A 19,213-nucleotide genomic window follows, 5' to 3' on the forward strand; every position below is an offset into this window, starting at 1 on the left:
CCCATCAGCCATATATGAAAAAATTTTTCACCATCCCCTAGCCTACTTGGAGTATTACTATTTAATCAAAAAGTTTTGCCAGCCAAATCAACAGAGCAATCCCACCTCACTGCTGTTTTGAATTTGAATTTCTCAAATAACTAGTGAAGTAGAACTCTCAAAAAAATGTTTGTTATTAGCTTTTATTCTTTTGCAAGCTGCCTAGTTCCTTTGTTCATTTTTCTATTATTTATTTTGTTTTTAATTTCAGGTTTACTGAGGTATAATTGACATATAAAATTGTTAGGTATCTACAGTGTGTCTTTTTTAAAAGAGATTTATACAGTTTTAATGAAAATTTTGAGAATAACAATGTCCATCACTCAACCATGAATAAGACCGAGACTTTTTATGACATGAAGGAGATAGAAATAACAAACTCTGAAAAGGAAGGAAAAAAAAAAACAAAAACACTTCAGGCTAGTGCTTTGTGACAGTCAGAGGGAGGAAGCAACTTACAGCCAATAGAGAAGCTAAGGTGGCAAGATGCTTTGAATGACTAAAATTAAGGAAGCTGAAAACATCCTTAGCCAGGAATTTATGTCCTAAGTTGCTTTAGTTGTGTCCGACTCTTTGTGATGCTATGGACTGTAGCCCGCCAGGCTCCTCTGTCCATGGGATTCCCCAGGCAAGAATACTGAAGTGGATTGCCATTTCCTTCTCCAGGGTACAGCGTGTCTTTTAGTGATTTGACACATGTATATACTGTGAAAAGATTCCCCCACCTGGTTAAATGACACATCTATCATTTCATTTCTTTTTTCAGTATGAACATTTAAATCCTACACTCTTGTCACATTTCAATTATGCAATACAGTCTTACCAACTATAGTCACTACATTTTACATTAGAATTTCAGACCTTATTCATCCTTTTATTTATTTTTTAATTGGAGGAAAACTGTGTTAGTTTCTGCTTTACAATGTGAATCAGCCATAATTATATATATTTAACTATATAATTAATGAAATACAATAATATAATATCATTATATATACATGTGTGTATATACACACACACACACATATATATATATAATTAGTAAAGGGTACAAACTTTTATTTAGGAGATGAATAAGGAACTGAGAAAGTAGCATTGACATTATCCTGTGTAAAACAGATAGCTAGTGGGAAGCTGCTATATATTAAAAACACAGGTAGCTCAGACTGGTGCTCTGTGATCATATATTATGGTATATTATAATAGCCTTCCATCCCCTCCTTCCCCTCCCTCCCATCCCACCCCTCCAGGTGGTCACAGAGTGCCAGTCTGGGCTCCCTGTGTTATTAATATATAGCAGCTTCCCACTAGCTATCTGTTTCACACAGGATAGTGTATGTATGTCAGTGCTACTTTCTTAATTCCATATTCATCTCCTAAGTAAAAGTTTATACCCTTCACCTATTCTTTTTTTTACATAGTGGTCTATTTATGACATGAGTTGGATTACATAGGAAACCATCATGACCACTTATTCTAGATCATCTTTCTTGCAATAAGCTAAACTTACTGTAAACAAATTATGTACCATTTTGCAAACCATATTTTATTAAAACAAAATCCAAGCAAGGAAAATTCTCTACATTAAATTTGATAGTTTCCATACATCACTTAGCCTGTTTGACAGAAATAATGAGCCCATCTCTACTAATCTTCTAGATTTCTCATATATGTGTTAATATACAATATTTGTTTTTTTCTTTCTGACTTTCTTCACTCTGTAGAGACTCTAGGTCCATCCACATCTCTATAAATGACCCAGTTTTGTTCCTTGACATATATACACTACCATATGTAAAATAGATAGCTAGTGGGAACCTGCTATAAAGCATCAGAGGCTCAGCTCAGGGCTCTGTGATGACCTAGATGGGTGGGATGGGTGGGATGGGTGGAGGAAAGTCCAAGAGGGAGGGGACATATGTGTAGATAGAGTGGATTCACTTCATCGTACAGCAGAAATGAACACAACATTGTAAAATGATTATACTTCAATTAAAAAAATTAAGTAATAGCAAAAACAAACAAAAAAATCATGAGCTCAGTGAAAGTGAGTTCTATTGTTCCTTAATGCATTTATCTTTAATGTATGCTGGGCTTCCCTGGTGGCTCAGCTGGTAAAGAATCTGCCTGCCAATGCAGGAGGCACAAGAGATGTGGGTTTGACTCCTGGGTCAGGAAGATTCCCTGGAGAAGGAAATGGCAACCCACTTCAGTATCCTTGTTAGGGAAATTCCAGGGACAGAGGAGCCTGGCTGGCTACAGTCCATGTGTTTGCAGAGTCAGACATGACTGAGCACACACGCCTAATGTGTGCTAACAAATAATGTATCAGTATTATCTAATCAACTTGCTATGACATAGACATTACATACATTATGTACTCTGTCATGACTTTTAATATCATAACATCTCAGAAGAAAGTATTAAGCATTTCATAGATACTTGTTTTTTGTTTTTTATTGTTAATTTCTATAGGCTTATTATTAAACATGCTGACCATTTGTCACATATCTTGCTAATACAATATTTTCCCCATTTTTTCATGCGTCTGTTTTTAATGGTATAACCTATCATTCCTTTTCCTTTTTGTTTATACTTAGAAAGCTTTCGCACACCAGGATCCCATGATCCTTCCTAAGGCATGAGGCAGTTGGTCCAATATCCATGCTCTCCCAAATAAGCTGATGGTAAGCACTGCAGCGGGGCTTCCCAGGTGAAGTGGTAAAGAACACTCCTGACGTGGGTTCGATCCCTGGGCTGGGAAGATACCCTGGAGGAGGGCATGGCAACCCACTCTAATATTCTTAAGAATTCCATGCACAGAGGAGCCTGGCGGGCTACCCTCAAAGAGTCAGACACGACTGAAGTGACGTAGCACGCAGGCACTGTCCCTCAGAGTAGAGAACACTCCAAAGTTCTTCCTCTCTTCACGGGCATGCCAATGGTTTAACCTTGTTCTTCCAGGCAGGAAGAAGCTTAGCTATGGGATAACCTGGTCTGTCTTGAGTAGCCTCCCAAGGTTTTTGCACAGACCCCCAAGGAATATTTTATAGTGATCTTGTCTCTTGTTTCCTCAGTGAAATACAAACCTTCGAAGTATTTTTAACATGCATTACCTCACTTAATGTTCCCAAAAAGCATACCAGGAAAGTACAATTACTACCTTCATTCTTTAGGTGAGGGACCTGAGGTACAGAGAAGTTAAGCAATTGCCTGGTTTCACCGTAGCCTGGAATCATCTGAGCCAGACCACACCCAGGATGTCTAATTCCTGAGTCAGTGTTTCTAATCACTATGTCCTACAGACCTCCACGGAAGGTACAGACTTAGCTATTGCATCAACATTGCTTCTATGGGAAAGCTTGAGCTCTTCAGTACTGGGTGCACCAGGCCCAGGAGGTGAAGACCCCTACATAGGTTCTGCTCCCTCCTCATTGAGCCCAGCAGTAGATAGGACTTTTAAAGTTAGGATGACAGTGAAGATGGGGCTGTCAGAGAAGCACAAGGCCCTAAGTAAATGCTTTATCAAACATGCTTATAGATGCCACTCATGGAGGGAATCAGAGGGTCACCTTCCTCACTCCCAGGCTGGTGTGATGACTCCGGGTATGAAACAACAGCTGCAGGTTATGTGATGGAAGCTTCCTGGGGGTCAGCCCTGAGCCAGCTCTTGACCGACTATGCCACCCACTGAACCTATGCGGGAGGGTGAGTGTCCTCACTTTAGAGACAAGGAAACCAAGGCCTGAGAGGCCCCCCTACACTGGCAGCAGCAGAGCCGGTGTAGCCGAAGCTAGGCCTACTGATGCCAAGCTGAGAGGGGGAACTTGTCCTGAGGGCAGAACACTGGTAGTAGCTTAACTGCCCTGAGCCTCCGTTTCTTCACAATCCAGAGCCTCTGGGCGTATGACTGTGGGGATTAAGAAATACATGTGGGAAGGTACTCAGTAAACAGCTTGCTTTCAAATTAACAGAGAGTAGCCACTGGGCAAGACCTACTTATAAAGGTTAATTAAAAGTGGCCCAGAAGAGTGGCCCAGACCTTTCCCCTAGCTTATATGTGGGAAAGCAGCCTTGACAGAGCTCCTGACCTGTGTGTGTGGCGGTGGGGGTGGGGGGGATGGGGGTGGGGAGGCTCCTAGGAGTGTTCTCCTGCAGGTGTGCTGGTCTCAGAGCGAGAAAGAACCACTAGGGGGTTCCGCAGAACAAATTCCTCCTGTTATGCTGCTCTTGAGAAAAAGCCTCCGTCTAAAAGCAGAGGTAGATGCTGCGGAAGAAGAGAAGAATCCAGTGTTGCCTTCTCCCCTCTGTTTAAATGTATGTAACATATTAACAGTGACTTCAGGGAATATCACAACTCTTTCCTGAAGCTCCTTGCCCCAGCTGTAAAATGGAGCAGATGGTATCTTACCTGTAAACATCTTACCAAGAGTAGTGGCCTGTCTGCCTCCCCACTCTCTAAGCTGCAAGCATGTAGTGGCCTTGTCCTCCCTCGCTTTCCTCCCCAGGACCCCTGCTACAATGAGTTGGGCTCTCCTTAGAGATCCCTGTGCTGGCTACACATTGGACTAGCTAGGCTTCCATGTCCCTATGATTCCTTGGTCTTACTCCTCATTGAAGAAGCTGATTTAGACCTGGGGACAGAAAAAGCCTGAAATATAGTCCTAGCTTCACCCTTGGAAGTTGAAGTTACAATTCTATGTGTGTAAGGTAAAGTGCACCATCATACCTACATCTCTTCTCCCAGCATAGGAAGTACTGTCTCATCAACTTACCTTCAACAGCATCTGGTACTTTATAAGTCTCTGACTTGGCTCTCTCAGACACTTAAAAAGAGGGAGACTATGACCCAGTTGACGCTGGCATACCTTGAAAAGCCAAACAGAAACAACATGAAACAAAACAACACAGAGAGAACAGAAGCAGCAGCATTTAAATACAAGGGAAGTGGCTTCTTCACGGACAGGACAGGGCAGCGGGGTCGACCAGTTCTGTACTGTTTTGGCTGTTCACTCACTTAGCTACTGACTGTAAAATGAGAGACAGAGGAAAGGGGACAGGCTCGGCTAGTATTTTTAAAGGCAAGTAGGGATGCCAGGCTGTTTATTTCTTTTTCTGTTGCTTGTTCTTTTACGTTGTTTTGTTCTCTCAAGAACTCACTTTATTTTGTTTTCTTGTTTTATAACTTTTTATTGGAGTATAATTGCTTCACAATGTTGTGTTAGTTTCTGCTGTACAATGAAGTCAATCAGTTATATGTATACATATATGCCTATTCATTTCTTTTAGAAAGTAAGTACATAAGGAGGGAGACAATGGGGCAGCCTTCTGAAAAGGAGGCAGCCTGTCTTCAGGTTGGGGCTTGGGGGTGTGGGAATCTATTTAAGGGTACATGATAGGCTTATTGATATCATCGCAGGGATTCCCCCAAGTGTGACTTAATTCCATTTTTAAAACCTATCCTAAAACAGACAAACAACAACAACAAAAAAACTATCCTAGAAGAGCACTCCATTTTCTCACCAGGCTACAGCTGTTCCTTACAGGTTGTCCCATAGAGACCCAGGGCAGCATTGAAACTTTCAGTGTGTAATTTCAAAATAGGAAAGACTTTAATAAACATAAATCCCAATGCCAAATTCCTCTTCCTAGTTCATACTTTTAGATTTCTTTAAAAATTGGGTGCCTATGAACAGTGTCCCAGGAAAAGAGTTTGTGGGAGACCTTAGAAATGCAGTGTTACCCCAAAGTAGGTGCAGTCTTGACGTTCTTGCCAGATTGCCCTGGCTCGGGGCAGGTTCTTATGGTATTTAAAATATATTTGAAGATCTTCTTTCTAGGTGAGAAAAAGTTAGAACAAGTTAACCAGTTAGCATTTTTCAATAAAAGGTATAATGACATGGTTTATTCATTCACTCAATAGGCCTGGGTATTTTCAATGTGTAAGGAACTAGGGAGGCACAACAAATAATCTTATGCTGGAGTGAGTGTGTGACAAGGAGGTAAACAGAGGGCTATAAACAACACAGATATGAATGGAGTACTGTGAGAGAAGCTCTAGGACTCTGGCCAATAAATAAATTCATGAACAGGAGTTGGATTTTCTCTTTATCCTTTCTCCTCTTCTCTTTATCTGGGAACCCAGATAAATATCTCCCCCAAATGGTTTTGCAGTGAGTAATAAAATGGACAAAAATGTGCTGGTGGCTGATGGCCCCTCCTTTCTTCCCATGTGTGCATGCTAAGTCACTTCTGTCATGTCCAACTCTTTGCAATCCTATGGACTGTAGCCCACCAGGCTCCTCTGTCCCCCATGTTATTCTCCAGGCAAGAATGCTGGAGTAGGTTGCCATGCCCTACTCCAGGGGATCTTCCTGACCCAGGGATTGAACCCATGTCTTTTATGTCTTCTGCATTGGCAAGTGCGTTCTTTACCACCAGCACCAACTTTACAGTCATCATGATGCCAACCCTGCAAATAAATCTAAGAAATAACCAAAAGATAGAAACATCCCAGAAGGAAAATATGGCAGTGGAAGTTTGAACACAAACTAAGTGGTCTGGGCAATCCCTGCCTCGGACATCACCTTCAACCTGCAGCACAGGTCTTCCAAGACATGAAAAGCTACACCGCTATCTCATAGCTAGAGATCAAGAGGGATTCCAAGTGCTGTGTGAACTATATTCTTATTGTATCAAAGGCCATGAGAGGTGGGCACACATTTGCCAATATCCAAGGTATAAAGCATACCCAAGCCTGTAGAGTCAGTTTACCAGCTTCATCCTCTCCATCAGGAGAACCCAGTCCATGGCAGCTGTGCTTGCCACAGAGCCTGGACTGCTCCGGCAGAGATGACCATGTGGCCACTTCCTTGTGGATTTCTGTGTTCTCTTGGTGGATGCTGAGCTGACACCTGTGCTCCTAAAGCCTTCACTTTTTGCTTCTGTGTCTGTACTTTGAGAATCACAGAACATTACATGCCTTGCAGCACTAAAATACACTACTGACCTAAATTTGCTCTTCAGTTCAAAATTCTTTAGCAAAAACATGGGAACTAACCAGCAGCATACAAAAGTGCCTGATTCCCTTACTTCCTTATAGAATAAATCAGGAGGCTAAAAAATTGCTACCCCAAAACTCATATTCATACAGGGAGATGTGATTGCTTAGGAATTGGGAAGACCGTTGCTCAGGTTCAGTTCTCAGCTTTGTTAGTTACAAACAAAGCTATTTGCTTATTTGGTCTGAGGTCAGTTACTTAACCTTCCTTCACTTCAGTTTCTCATCTGTTCAGTTCAGTTCAGTCGCTCAGTCGTGACTGACTCTTTGCGACCCCATGAATCACAGCACGCCAGGCCTCCTTGTCCATCACCATCTCCCGGAGTTCACTCAAACTCATGTCCATCGAGTCGGTGATGCCATCCAGCCATCTCATCCTCTGTTGTCCCCTTTTCCTCCTGCCCCCAATCCCTCCCAGCATCAGAGTCTTTTCTAATGAGTCAACTCTTCGCATGAGGTGACCAAAGTACTGGAGTTTCAGCTCTAGCATCATTCCCTCCAAAGAACACCCAGGACTGATCTCCTTTAGAATGGACTGGTTGGATCTCCTTGTAGTCCAAGGGAATCTCAAGAGTCTTCTCCAACACCACAGTTCAAAAGCATCAATTCTTTGGCACTCAGCCTTCTTCACAGTCCAACTCTCATATCCATACATGACCACAGGAAAAACCATAGCCTTGACTAGATGAACCTTTGTTGGCAAAGTAATGTCTCTGCTTTTGAATATGCTATCTAGGTTGGTCATAACTTTCCTTCCAAGGAGTAAGTGTCTTTTAATTTCATGGCTGCAGTCACCATCTGTAGTGATTTTGGAGCCCAAAAAAATAAAGTCTGACACTGTTTCCACTGTTTCCCTATCTATTTCCCATGAAGTGGTGGGACCGGATGCCATGATCTTTGTTTTCTGAATGTTGAGCTTTAAGCCAACTTTTTCACTCTCCACTTTCACTTTCATCAAGAGGCTTTTGAGTTCCTCTTCACTTTCTGCCATAAGGGTGGTGTAGTTTTTAATTACTTCATTTGTCCCAGAGTAATAGCTTTGCACTTGATAAGAATTTACTACTGGTATTTTGTCTCCAATATCATAAATCATATAGAATTATATGCAGGTTTGTGGTCTGGGTATGAAAAGCTTTGTAAAACTTTAGGAGAGAAATTCTTCTAAGAAAAGATGTCCAGTTAACAATTTCCCAACCATTTCCTAAAATTTGGACAATTTTTATTTGATAATATCCATTTGTTTCCCACAGGAATTTGGTCCTTTTCTCATTCAATAATTTCAATAAATCTTTGCAATAATGATATAAGCAATTATGAAATATTACTAAATTCTGAAACTAGATTTCACATTAGTGGTTTGATTAGTGTAAAGTTGTAAAATGGTATAAAACACTATAGCAATGCTATAAAAGTAATTCAAAAAGGAAATTAATCAGATTGAATACAAAATAGTTTTAAAATTTTATTTATTTTTAATTGGAGGGTAATTGCTTTATAATATCATATTGGTTTCTGCCATATAGCAACATGAAGCAGGCATAGATATACTTATGACCCCTGCCTCTTGAACCTCCTTCCCACATCTCACCCCATCCCACCCGTCTAGGTTGTCACAGAGCACCAGATTTGAGCTCCCTGAGTCATACAGCAAATTTGCAGTGGCTATCTGATTTTACATATGATGATGTATATGTTTCAATGCTACCCTCTTAGTTCATCCCAACCTCTCCTTTCCCACCTGAATCCACAAGTCTGTCCTCTATGTCTATGTCTCCATGCTTCCCTGCAGATACGTTCATCAGTACCATCTTTCTAGAGTCCATATATATGCATTAACATATGATATTTGTCTTTCTCTTTCTGACTTACTTCACTCTGTATAACAGGCTCTAGGTTCATCTACCTTATTAGAACTGTGTCAAATGCATTCCTTTTTATGTGTGAGTAATATTCCATTGCGTATATGTACCAAAATTTCTTTATCCATTCATCTGTCAATGGACATCTAGTTTTCTTCCATATCTTAGCTGTCGTAAATAGTGCTGCAGTGAACATTGGGGAACATGTGTCCTTTTTAATTATGGTTTCCTCAGGGTATATGTCCAGTAGTGGGATTGTTGGGTCATATGGAGGTTTCATTACTAGTTTTTTAAGGAATCTCCACACTGTTCTCAAAGTGGCTGGGTCAATTTGTATTCCCACCAAGAGTGCAAGAAGGTTCCCTTTTCCCCCACACCCTCTCTAGCATTTAGTGTTTGTAGATTTTTTGATGATGGGCAATTCTGACAAGTGTGAGGTGATACTCATTGTAGTTTTGATTTGCATTTCTCTAATGAGCAAGGTTGAGCATCTTTTTATGTGTTTATTAGCCATTGGTATGTCTTCTTTGGAAAAATATTTGTTCAGGTCTTCTGCCCACTTTTGATTGTATTGTTTGTTTTTCTGCATGTCAGTTGTTTCAGTTGCTGTTATTTTCTCCCATTCTGAGGATTATCTTTTTCACTTGGTTTATAGTTTCCTTTGCTGTGCAAAATCTTTTAAGTTTAAACAGATTCCATTTGTTAATTTTTGTTTTTATTTCCATTACTCTAGGAGGTGGGACACAGAGGATCTTACTGTGATTTATGTCAGAATGTTCTGCCTACGTTTACCTCTAAACATGTTTAGCTCTAAACCTTTTATTCTGGTCTTATACCTAGGTCTTTAATCCATTTTGAGTTTATTTTTGTGTATGGTGTTAGGGAGCATTCTGATTTCGTTCTTTAACACAAAGCTGTCCAGTTTCCCCAGAACCACTTACTGATGAGACTGTCTTTTCTTCATTGTATATTCTTGCCTCCTTTGTAAAAAAATAAAGTGCCCGTAGGTGCATGGATTTATATCTGGGCTTTCTATTATGTTCCATTGGTCTATATTTCTGTTTTTGTGCCAGTACCATACTGCCTTGATGACTGTAGCTTTGTAGTGTAGTCTGAAGTCAGGCAGGTTGATCCCTCCAGTTCCATTCTTCTTTCTCAAGATTGCCTTGGCTATTCAGGGTCTTTTGTGTTTCCATACAAATTGTGAAATTGTTTGTTCTAGTTCTGTGAAAAATACCATTGGTAATTTGATAGGGATTGCACTGAATCTAGTTCAATTTTTTGCATGACCCAATTTTATACTACCCAAAAGATTGCTTTGGGCAGTATAGTCATTTTCACAATATTGATTCTTCCAGTTCAGGAACATGGTATATCTATCCATCTGTTTGTGTTGTCTTTGATTTCTTTCATCAGTGTCTTATAGTTTTATGCATACAGGTCTTTTGTCTCTTTCAGTTCAGTTCAGTCGCTCAGTCGTGTCCAACTCTTTGTGACACCATGAATCGCAGCACGCCAGGCCTCCCTGTCCATCACCAACTCCCAGAGTTCACCCAGACTCATGTCCATCAAGTCAGTGATGCCATCCAACCATCTCATCCTATATAGGACTCTCTGAGATTCCTGGATTTGGGTAGCTATTTCCTTTCCCATGTTAGGGAAGTCCTTGACTATTGTTGTTTTTCAGTTGCTAAGTCGTGTCCTGCTCTTTGCAACCCCATGGGTTTGCAGCATGCCAGGCTTCCCTATTCTTCACTATCTCCTGGAGTTTTCCCAAACTCATATCTATTGAGTCGGTGATGCCATCCAACCATCTCATCTTCTGTTGCCCCCTTCTCCTCCTGCCCTAAACCTATAATCTCCTCAAATATTTTCTCATACCATTTCTTTTTGCTGTCTTCTTCTAGGGCCCCTATAATTCTAATGTTGGTACACTTAATGTTGTCACAGTGGTTGCTGAGACTGTCCTTATTTCTTTTTATTCTTTTTTCTTTATTCTGCTCTGCTTCAGTTATTTCCACTATTCTATCTCCCAGCTCACCTGTCTGTTTTTCTGCCTCAGATAGTTTGCTATTGGTTCCTTCTAGTGTATTTTTAATCTCAATTATTGTGTTGTTTATTGACGATTGTCTATTCTTTAATTCTTCTAGGTCTTGATTAAGTATTTCTCATATCTTCTCTATCCATGCCTCCAGTCTATTTATCTGTGCCTCCATTTTGTTTCCAAGATTTTGGATTGTCTTTACTATCATTACTCTGAATTCTTTTTCAAGTAGACTGCTTATTTACTCTTCATTTGTTTGGTCTTACGGGTTTTGTTTTTTTACCATATTCCTTCATCTGCTGCATTTTTCTCTGTATTTTCATTTTGTTTAATTCACTGTGTTTGGGTTCTCCTTTCTGCAGGCTGGAGGATTGTAGTTCCTCTTAACTGTGGAGTCTGCCTCCTGTGAATGAGGTTGGACCAGTGTTTTGTAAAGGTTTCCTTTTTGGGAGGACTTATGCCTGTGTTCTGGTGGATGGAACTGGATCTTGTCTCTCTGAGGGGTAGTGCTGAGTCCAGCAGTGTGTTTTGGGGTGTCTATGGGCTTGGAATAGCTTTGGGCAGCCTTTCTGCTAATGGGCAGGGCTGTGTTTCTTTTTGCTAGTGATTTGGCATGAGGTGTCTGGCACCGGAGCTTTCTGGCCTTTGGGTGAGGCTTGGTCTTAGTGTTGAGATGGAGGCCTTTGGGAGAGCTCTTGTCAATTAATGTCCTATGGGATTGGGAGTTCTCTTTGGTGGTCCAAAGTCCTGTACTCAGGTCTCCCACTTCAGGAGTTCAGGCCTGATCCCTTACTGTGGCACCAAGATTTCACAGGCCTCATAACACAGAAGATAAAACCCCAACTCAATAGCCAAGGTGAAACCAACACTCAATAGCCAAGAACACCCAAAGAAACTCACACACTTACAAAGGGAAAAGAAGAGAGAAAACATAGAAAAAAAGGATAAAAAAGGAATAAAAGAAGAAGAATGCAATCAAGACTGGGGTAAAAATAAATTTATTTAAAATTAAAACATTTTAAAAATGGAAAAAGTAGGTTATGAAAAATAAAAATTTAAGGGATAATTTTTAAAAAGAACATGAAATAATATGAAAAAGAAAAGAAAAAAGGCTGAAAGGTGAAAGGGTGAAAAGGAAAGGAGGAAAATGTATATAGAGTGGCAATTCCACCTCCACCTCCCTAGGAGTTCTTCCAAAACTCAGCTGTTCTCTGGATCTGTTGTGGGGACAGTACAGACTCTAATCTAGCCCTATACCTGTGTGTGCTTTCCTCCAAAGTCCACAGTGGCCAGAGCTAGGGCTTCTTCTTTTGTGTGAACACTCATTGTCCTTTTATATATTCCATAGGACTTCCCTGGTGGCTCAGTGGTAAGGAATCTGCCTGCCAATGCAGGAGACGTGGGTTCGATCCCTGGGTCAACAATATCCCATGGAGGAGGAAATGGCTACCCACTCAGTATTCCTGCCTGGGAAATTCCATGGACAGAGGAGTCTGGTGGGCTATAGTCCATGGGGTCACAAAGAATTGGACATGACTTATCAACTAAACAACAAGACTCAGAGTTTACCTAGTTGATTGTGTGGATTTAGTCCGCAACTTGTACAGCTGGTGGAAAGGTTTTCAATGCTCTTCCTTAGCCACTCTGCCCCTGGAGCTCAACTGTGGTTTTATCTTCACCTCTGCATATGGGTCATCCACTGGAGTTTGCTCCTGAGGCTGCCCTGGAGGACTTGGGTCTGCCCCAGTGAAGACTGGGTATGGAGGTGGCATGATTGCTTGGATCAGAGACCCTGGAAACACCAGGTATGCGGGGGAGCTGGTGCAGGAGATATGGCTCTATTAGGACTTTTTCTAGCTTCTGGCAACTCCGCCCCAGTGAGGACCGGGTATGGAGGTGGCTCAGCTGGCTGCATTGTGGGGAACCTGGCAGTGCCAGGTGTGCAAGGGAGCCGGTGGCCGTGGGTACATGAGATTTTCACAGTATTAGGGTTTTGTTTTGTTTTTTCCTAGCCTCTGGCAGCTCTACCCTAGTGAGGACTAGATGTGGAGGTGGCACAGATGCTTGGATCCCAAGAAACCTGGATGCGCCAGATGTATAGGGAAGCCAGCAGCCACAGGTGCAGGATATAAGGATATAAAAAGGCTATTAGAGCCTTTTTCTAGCCTCTGGCAGCTGGTGGTCAAAGGGCTTCCTTGGCTGGTCCTTCTATGGTGCTTGGTGCAGCAAGCACTCAAAGGGCCCTCCTGGCTGGGGTCCCTCTCTATTGCTCAGTGTGTCAGGCACTCAAAGGGCCACTATCTCTGGGGTCTTTCTCCATCAGCTGCTAGCATCAGTATGTGGGGGGAGAGAGAGGCTACAGTGATGGTCCTACTCCCTGCACTTGACTCAGCAGTATCACCCTGCCTCCAGAGCTGCCCAGCTTTCCTCCAAGGACATTCTTCTATCTCCTCCCTCACATCCCCTCAGGATGTCTCCCACAGTCAATAGCAATCCTTGTCCTGGGATTGCTCTCCAGTCCCTACCCAGCCACTGTGCATTCTGGAAGACCTGTGTCCCTGTCTGGGGTACATAGGGCTGCAGTACAGATTGTTTGTGTGGTTCTCACTCCATTCAGACCTTCACAGATCAGCTGCTTCATCCTCCAACAGCCTCAAATGCCTTCCCTTTGTCCCAAACTATTCCTCCAATGCGGGGGTTTCACCCCTGCTTCAGTCCCTCCACCCCATGGGTTCAGGTCCAGTCCTACTCACTCTCTTTCTGTTTTTTCCCTTCCTTCAATCTATGTATTCCCTTCTGGTGGTCAGGGACTCCAGACAGCTCTCAGCTGGTGCTCTGTGAGATCCTCTGCATCTGAAGATGTATTCCTGATGCAAGCTCAGAGAGAGATATACTCTGTGGCCACCTACTGCGCTGCCATCTCATCATCTCCTCCAAAATAGTTTTTATGTATCTTTAATTCTGGTTCAGGATGAAAAACCTATGATAAGGCTGTGATGGAAAACCCAGGTAGGGCTATGGAAGGGATCTTCTAGGTTGGTTAAAGCTCTGAGGGTTGAAGACTATTTCTCCACTGTGTCTAATAGCTTGAAACCTGGGGAATCTTCATTTCCTTGCTTTCAGTTTATCACAAATACTGCTCTTAGACTTATTAGTCCTACTTTGAGCTGCTGAAAAATGTTTAAGTTGTTTAATTTATTGTCTCAGGCTCATTAAAAAAAAAAAAAGAGCAAGAGAATGAAAAGAAGGGTTGATTGGGAGAGAGAGAAGAAATGCGAAAGACTTAGAAAGTAGAGGGCATCTGGATCAGGTTTCCCAGTGGCTCAGCAGTAAAGAATCTGCCTGCAATGCAGAAAGACACAGGAGATCTGGGGTCAGTCCCTGGGTGGGGAAGATTCCCTGGAGAAAGAAATGGCAACCCGCCCCAGTATTCTTTCTTGAAAAATTCCATGGATAGAGGAGCCTGGCAGTCCATGGGTTGCAAAGAGTCAGACACAACTGAGCACTGCACTGTACTTGATACCGTAGAAAATAAAGTGGAAGAAATATTTTCTGAGAGTTTCAGTTTTGCAGTTCTTTTGAGAGTGTTAATACAACTTTAGCGAAGAATTTAAGCCTGCTGTTTGACTCTTGTCCTAAGACAATGTCAACCACAAATTGGCACTTGCCAAGGTCATTTGTCACCTCCCTCTATGGAGACTGAATCCTGTGCTACTGCAGCTGTTGTGAAGAGTGAAGCACTCTGTGCTCCAGGGAAGCTGGTGGAACACGTCTTTAGATAGTTAGATATTTTCAGGAACCTATCTTATAATTCCCAATCCTTGCGTCTTCTAAATCCCTTCATGGTGACACCAGCTCCTCATGACTAGCAGAAAACTTTTTGTAAAATAAGTGCATGATGGCATTGAACTCTCGTTTCACCAAAATCTTCTATATTGACCTTCCCCAGCTACCACTTTGGAGCAGTTTCTCAGAACTGCCTCCTGGACTGCAGTCCTCATTTTGCCCCAAATAGAACTTAACTCACACTCGCACTTTGTGCATCTCTTTTTTAGTTGACAACAGTTAGCTTAGTCATTCAGAGGAGGATTATCTACCTCAGGGATCAGGGGGGCCAGTCTTCCATTTCAGGAGGCTTTGCAGGAAACCAGGCTTGCAGTCCTTCCCACCCAGCAGGGTGAACTCAGTTCACGCTGGGTGAAGTCCTGCAAAGATCTCCCAGTTTGCATTCAAAGGGCAGATACAAGTTTTTAGACCATTTGTGTTTCCATTTGCCCTTGTCATTTATATAGAAAATACACTATTTAATCACAAGGTTATTTTGATTTATTAGGGGCATAGACTTACTCTCTTGAGAAAGCAACGTGCCAGAAGTTCAGGGTTTTCGGTGCATTTTTCCAATTCTTTTAGAAAAGTCCTAGGGAAAGAAAAGTATAATATTGTTTTGATTTTTATATATATGGGATTAACAAAACTTTTTTTTGAAGTAAAATCACATAATGCCTTAAGAAATGCATAGAAAAATATTGTTTTCCAGGCTTTACCGCTTTTGACTCATCTTCAACATGCTGATTTGGAAGAAAAAAATATATATTCTGTGCCATTAATAGGATTCTGTGAAACCACTCATACCTGTTCGGGTAATTCTAAGCACCAGACAGATTGGATACACTGATGATCTCTGCTGCATGATAGTGACATTAACAAGAACCACTGTTGCTGCTGTTACTACTACTACTATCATTGAAAGCTGACTATAAGTCAGGCATAAGCTAAGTGCTTTGCAAATAGTATCTGATTTAATCCTCCACCAAACCTTGCAAAACAGGGTTTCATAAGTGTGAAACCTGAGGTTCAAAGAAGCTGTATAACTTCTCCAGCAAAAGAAACAGAAATAGTATTTTTATTTCAGCTTTGTGTCTGACCAATAGACAAAGAGATGGGTTAAGAAACAACTGTGATTCCATTCACCAAGCAGTCTCTTCCTTCCTGTCAAGTAGATGTGAGAGCCTGGAGCCATTAGAATGGGTAAAGTAGTAAGCACAAGATGTGGTTTTGTCATCTGTAAAATGAAAGAGTTGGAACGTGATTTCCAAAGTCCCCTCCTTTTCTCATTCTTTAGAACCCAACACCTTGGGCTAAAAGGACAATTGGGCTAAAAGGACAGGAGCTATGGGCTAAAAGGACAGTTGTTTGACTGGTTAGCATTTTCTAACACCCTGGTTCCCAGCACCCCCCTATGATAATAGGTAAGTGGATTTGTGTCTTAGTCAACTTTGTACTCCTAATGCGGAACACAGTGCCTGACACAGAATAGGTGCTCAACAAATGCTGATGTGTGAATAGATGAATAAGGAAAAGAACTCACAAATGAATACAACATCGATGCCTGACTCTAGTACATGCTCCATTAATGTCTTTTCCCTTCTTCCTTGGGGACCTTCTCATCTCATCCCACCCCAATCCAATCCACTGAAGCTGAGTTTCAGCTTTAGCACCAATGAGTATTCAGGACTGATTTCCTTTAGGACTGACTCGTTTGATCTCCTTGCAGTCCAAGGGACTCTCAAGAGTCTTCTCCAACACCACAGTTCAAAAGCATCAATTCTTCAGCACTCATACATACATGACTATTGGAAAAATCATAGCTTTGACTAGATGGACCTTTGGCAGCAAAGTGATGTCTCTGCTTTTTAATATGAAAAGCTGGAACTCCAATACTTTGGCCACTTGATGCAAAGAACTGACTCATTGGAAAAGACCCTGATGCTGGGAAAGTTGAAGGCAGGAAGAAAAGGGTACAACAGAGGATAAGGTGGTTGGATGGCATCACCAACTCAATGGACATGAGTTTGAGCAAGCTCCAGGAGCTGGTGAGGGACAGGGAAGCCTGGTGTGCTACAGTCCATGGGGTCACAAAAAGTCAGACATGACTGAGAGACTGAACTGAACTGAACTGATTTCCATCCTTCTCTTATTTTCCATTTTCTCTGATAATTTGAATCATTATATACCTGCTGTGAAATTCGTAAAGTTCTCTAATGTTCCCAAAGAGAAACTCCTTGTTATTCTGCAGAACATCTGGAATTAGATGCTTCAGCCAGATAAAATCCATTGGAATGATATATCCCTGCAGAGGTGGAAAGAGAGTAGGTTTTACAAACAGGAACACATAAGATATGATCTGAATTAGACAGTGTAGAGGCCAAAACTTTAATAATTGGGGAGTATGGCACACATGTTTCCTGCAAGCCATTCCTTCAGATACTTTCTTTCGATGTTATAGTCCTCATTGGTCTATCTTCAGAATAAGATGGCTTAATGGCAATGATAATATGATGGCATTTTTACAGGAAGAACAAATCCATTTTTTAAATTTGCCACAAAAGTCAAATGGAAAAGGAAAAAAAACTTACCCCTTATTTTATGACCTGATGCAATTACTATTGTCTTATTTCTTTTATGGCTTTTTAAAAGCTTATTATGTATGGTTATAATCACAGTACATATATAATTTGTAGTCTGTTTTTCTATATGTATTTTTAGACTCTGGTTGTAAATTTTTAAAAGTACTATTTTTAATTTAATCTTACAAGCATTTATTTCAATGTTGATGTTTATTATTAAAAATAATTATTTTGTAACAGTTGACTAATACTGCATTTAGCATCAACCATTCCCGTTTTTATTGGATATTTGGTTTTATTCTGATGTTTTATTGTAAAAACTTTCCATTATAAGTTTTACATATAGTTTATTTCTCAAGATTACTACCTTAGGAAAATAGAGAAAATATAAATTTTACTCTTAAGTAAAAAGAATACTACTTAATACAATGAGAAACAATTCTATTTATCAAAATGTTTAAATTATCACATCTGTTGTTGGCAAGCATATGATGAACCTAAGTGGGGCATTACTAGAATCATATGAGTTGCTACAATCCTTTGGAAGTTATTTTGTTACATGAATCAACAATCATAGAATGCTCTTATTCCTCCTGAAAAACAAAACAAAACAAAAACAAAAAAAACAAACAACATACCAGTTGTGCTATTATAAGACCTGAAACTTTGGTGGGAATTCTAGAGACATAAGGCAACTATCCTGAATTTCTTTCTGCAACAAAATTTTTACAGTTTGAATACATGATTAACATCCCCCTTGCCCCAAATCTACTTACATCAATTATGTTCTTAATCTCTTTTATGTAAGTCACTTCAGTCTCAACCAAGTCACGTATAATATGCCTGAATCAGCAGCAGGTGGGAAGATGAAAGAGAGAGAGAGTGGGGTGGGGGGAAGCAGTGTTTTAGAATTCTTTTACAATAACAGTCATCAATACAGTTCCCCTCAGTGGCTCACCTACTTAGGTTGTAGTCAGTTCATTCTGTTCTGCTGAACACCCAAGGCCAACATCTCACAAAACCACACTCTGATCACTCTGGCATGAGAAGAAACGGCAAAGTTAAAGGACTCAGAATCCATGTATGCAGCCAGAGAATGACCTATTTGTGGGCCATAGTGTGGGGGGCAAGAGGGCAGACACTGGAGTAGAAAATATCAGGTTTGGTTTCTTGGTCAGGAAGGTCTGCCTGATCCCTACATTGCACATGTGGTTTCCTAGATTTTATCTCCAGCCTTCTGCTATTTCATTGCTCACATCATGATCTTTGACCTATAGGGATGCCTTTTTTTGTGCATGGGGTTGGATGCCTGTCCTTCCCCCTTCCTCTGGCATTCCATGTTTCTGTGTGATTGATGTCCTACAGCCAGAAGACATGAGCTTTTTCTGTTTCTATTGGAAAGGCAGGTGGGAGGTGTGGTATGCAGAATTCTAACATGGCCTGCAAGATTCCTGGCCCCTAGTGTACATACACCTCCTCCCAGTTAGTCAATCAAACACTAACATAAGTGAAGATATTTTGCCATTCTGTTTTGTTCCAAATCAGTTGACCTTAAGATAGGTAGATTATCAGGTTGGGCATGTCCTACTCACGTGGACTCTAGATCTGGATCTAAAAGTCAGTGAGACTGGAAGCACAAGAAGGATATAGCACAAAGGACATTCTTCTTTGCTGGATTTGGAGATGGAGGTGGGGTATGCACCAAGGATCACAGGCAGCCTCTAGAAGCTGAGTGAAAGTGAAGTCACTCAGTCATGTCCGACTCTTTGCGACCTCATGGACTATAGCCTACCAGGCTCCTCCC

At 41.2% G+C, this 19,213-nt stretch overlaps 1 protein-coding gene across 9 annotated transcripts in view; it reads right to left on the minus strand.

Moving 5' to 3' along the window:
* The window catches only part of MCF2L2 (MCF.2 cell line derived transforming sequence-like 2), a 259,999-nt gene that overhangs the window by 52,607 nt on the left and 188,179 nt on the right, over positions 1–19,213 (minus strand). For 6 of the 9 annotated variants that reach the window (XM_086395932.1, XM_086395898.1, XM_086395952.1 and 3 more), the window contains 5 exons: positions 18,186–18,252; positions 17,017–17,132; positions 15,350–15,419; positions 5,783–5,875; positions 4,815–4,907 (listed from right to left, as the gene is read on the minus strand). In XM_086395932.1, coding sequence (XP_086252058.1) covers positions 4,815–4,907; positions 5,783–5,875; positions 15,350–15,419; positions 17,017–17,132; positions 18,186–18,252 — 439 coding nt within the window. Of the gene's footprint in view, positions 1–4,814; positions 4,908–5,782; positions 5,876–15,349; positions 15,420–17,015; positions 17,133–18,185; positions 18,253–18,367; positions 18,447–19,213 lie in introns of those variants that run through there. The other 3 variants (XR_015162240.1, XR_015162233.1, XM_086395956.1) reach the window with 3 other exon arrangements.

Source organism: Bos grunniens, chromosome 1 (genome assembly GCF_055505025.1).
Source record: "Bos grunniens cultivar Pamir isolate PY7600 chromosome 1, Bosgru_T2T1.0, whole genome shotgun sequence".
Classification (NCBI taxonomy): domain Eukaryota; kingdom Metazoa; phylum Chordata; class Mammalia; order Artiodactyla; family Bovidae; genus Bos; species Bos grunniens.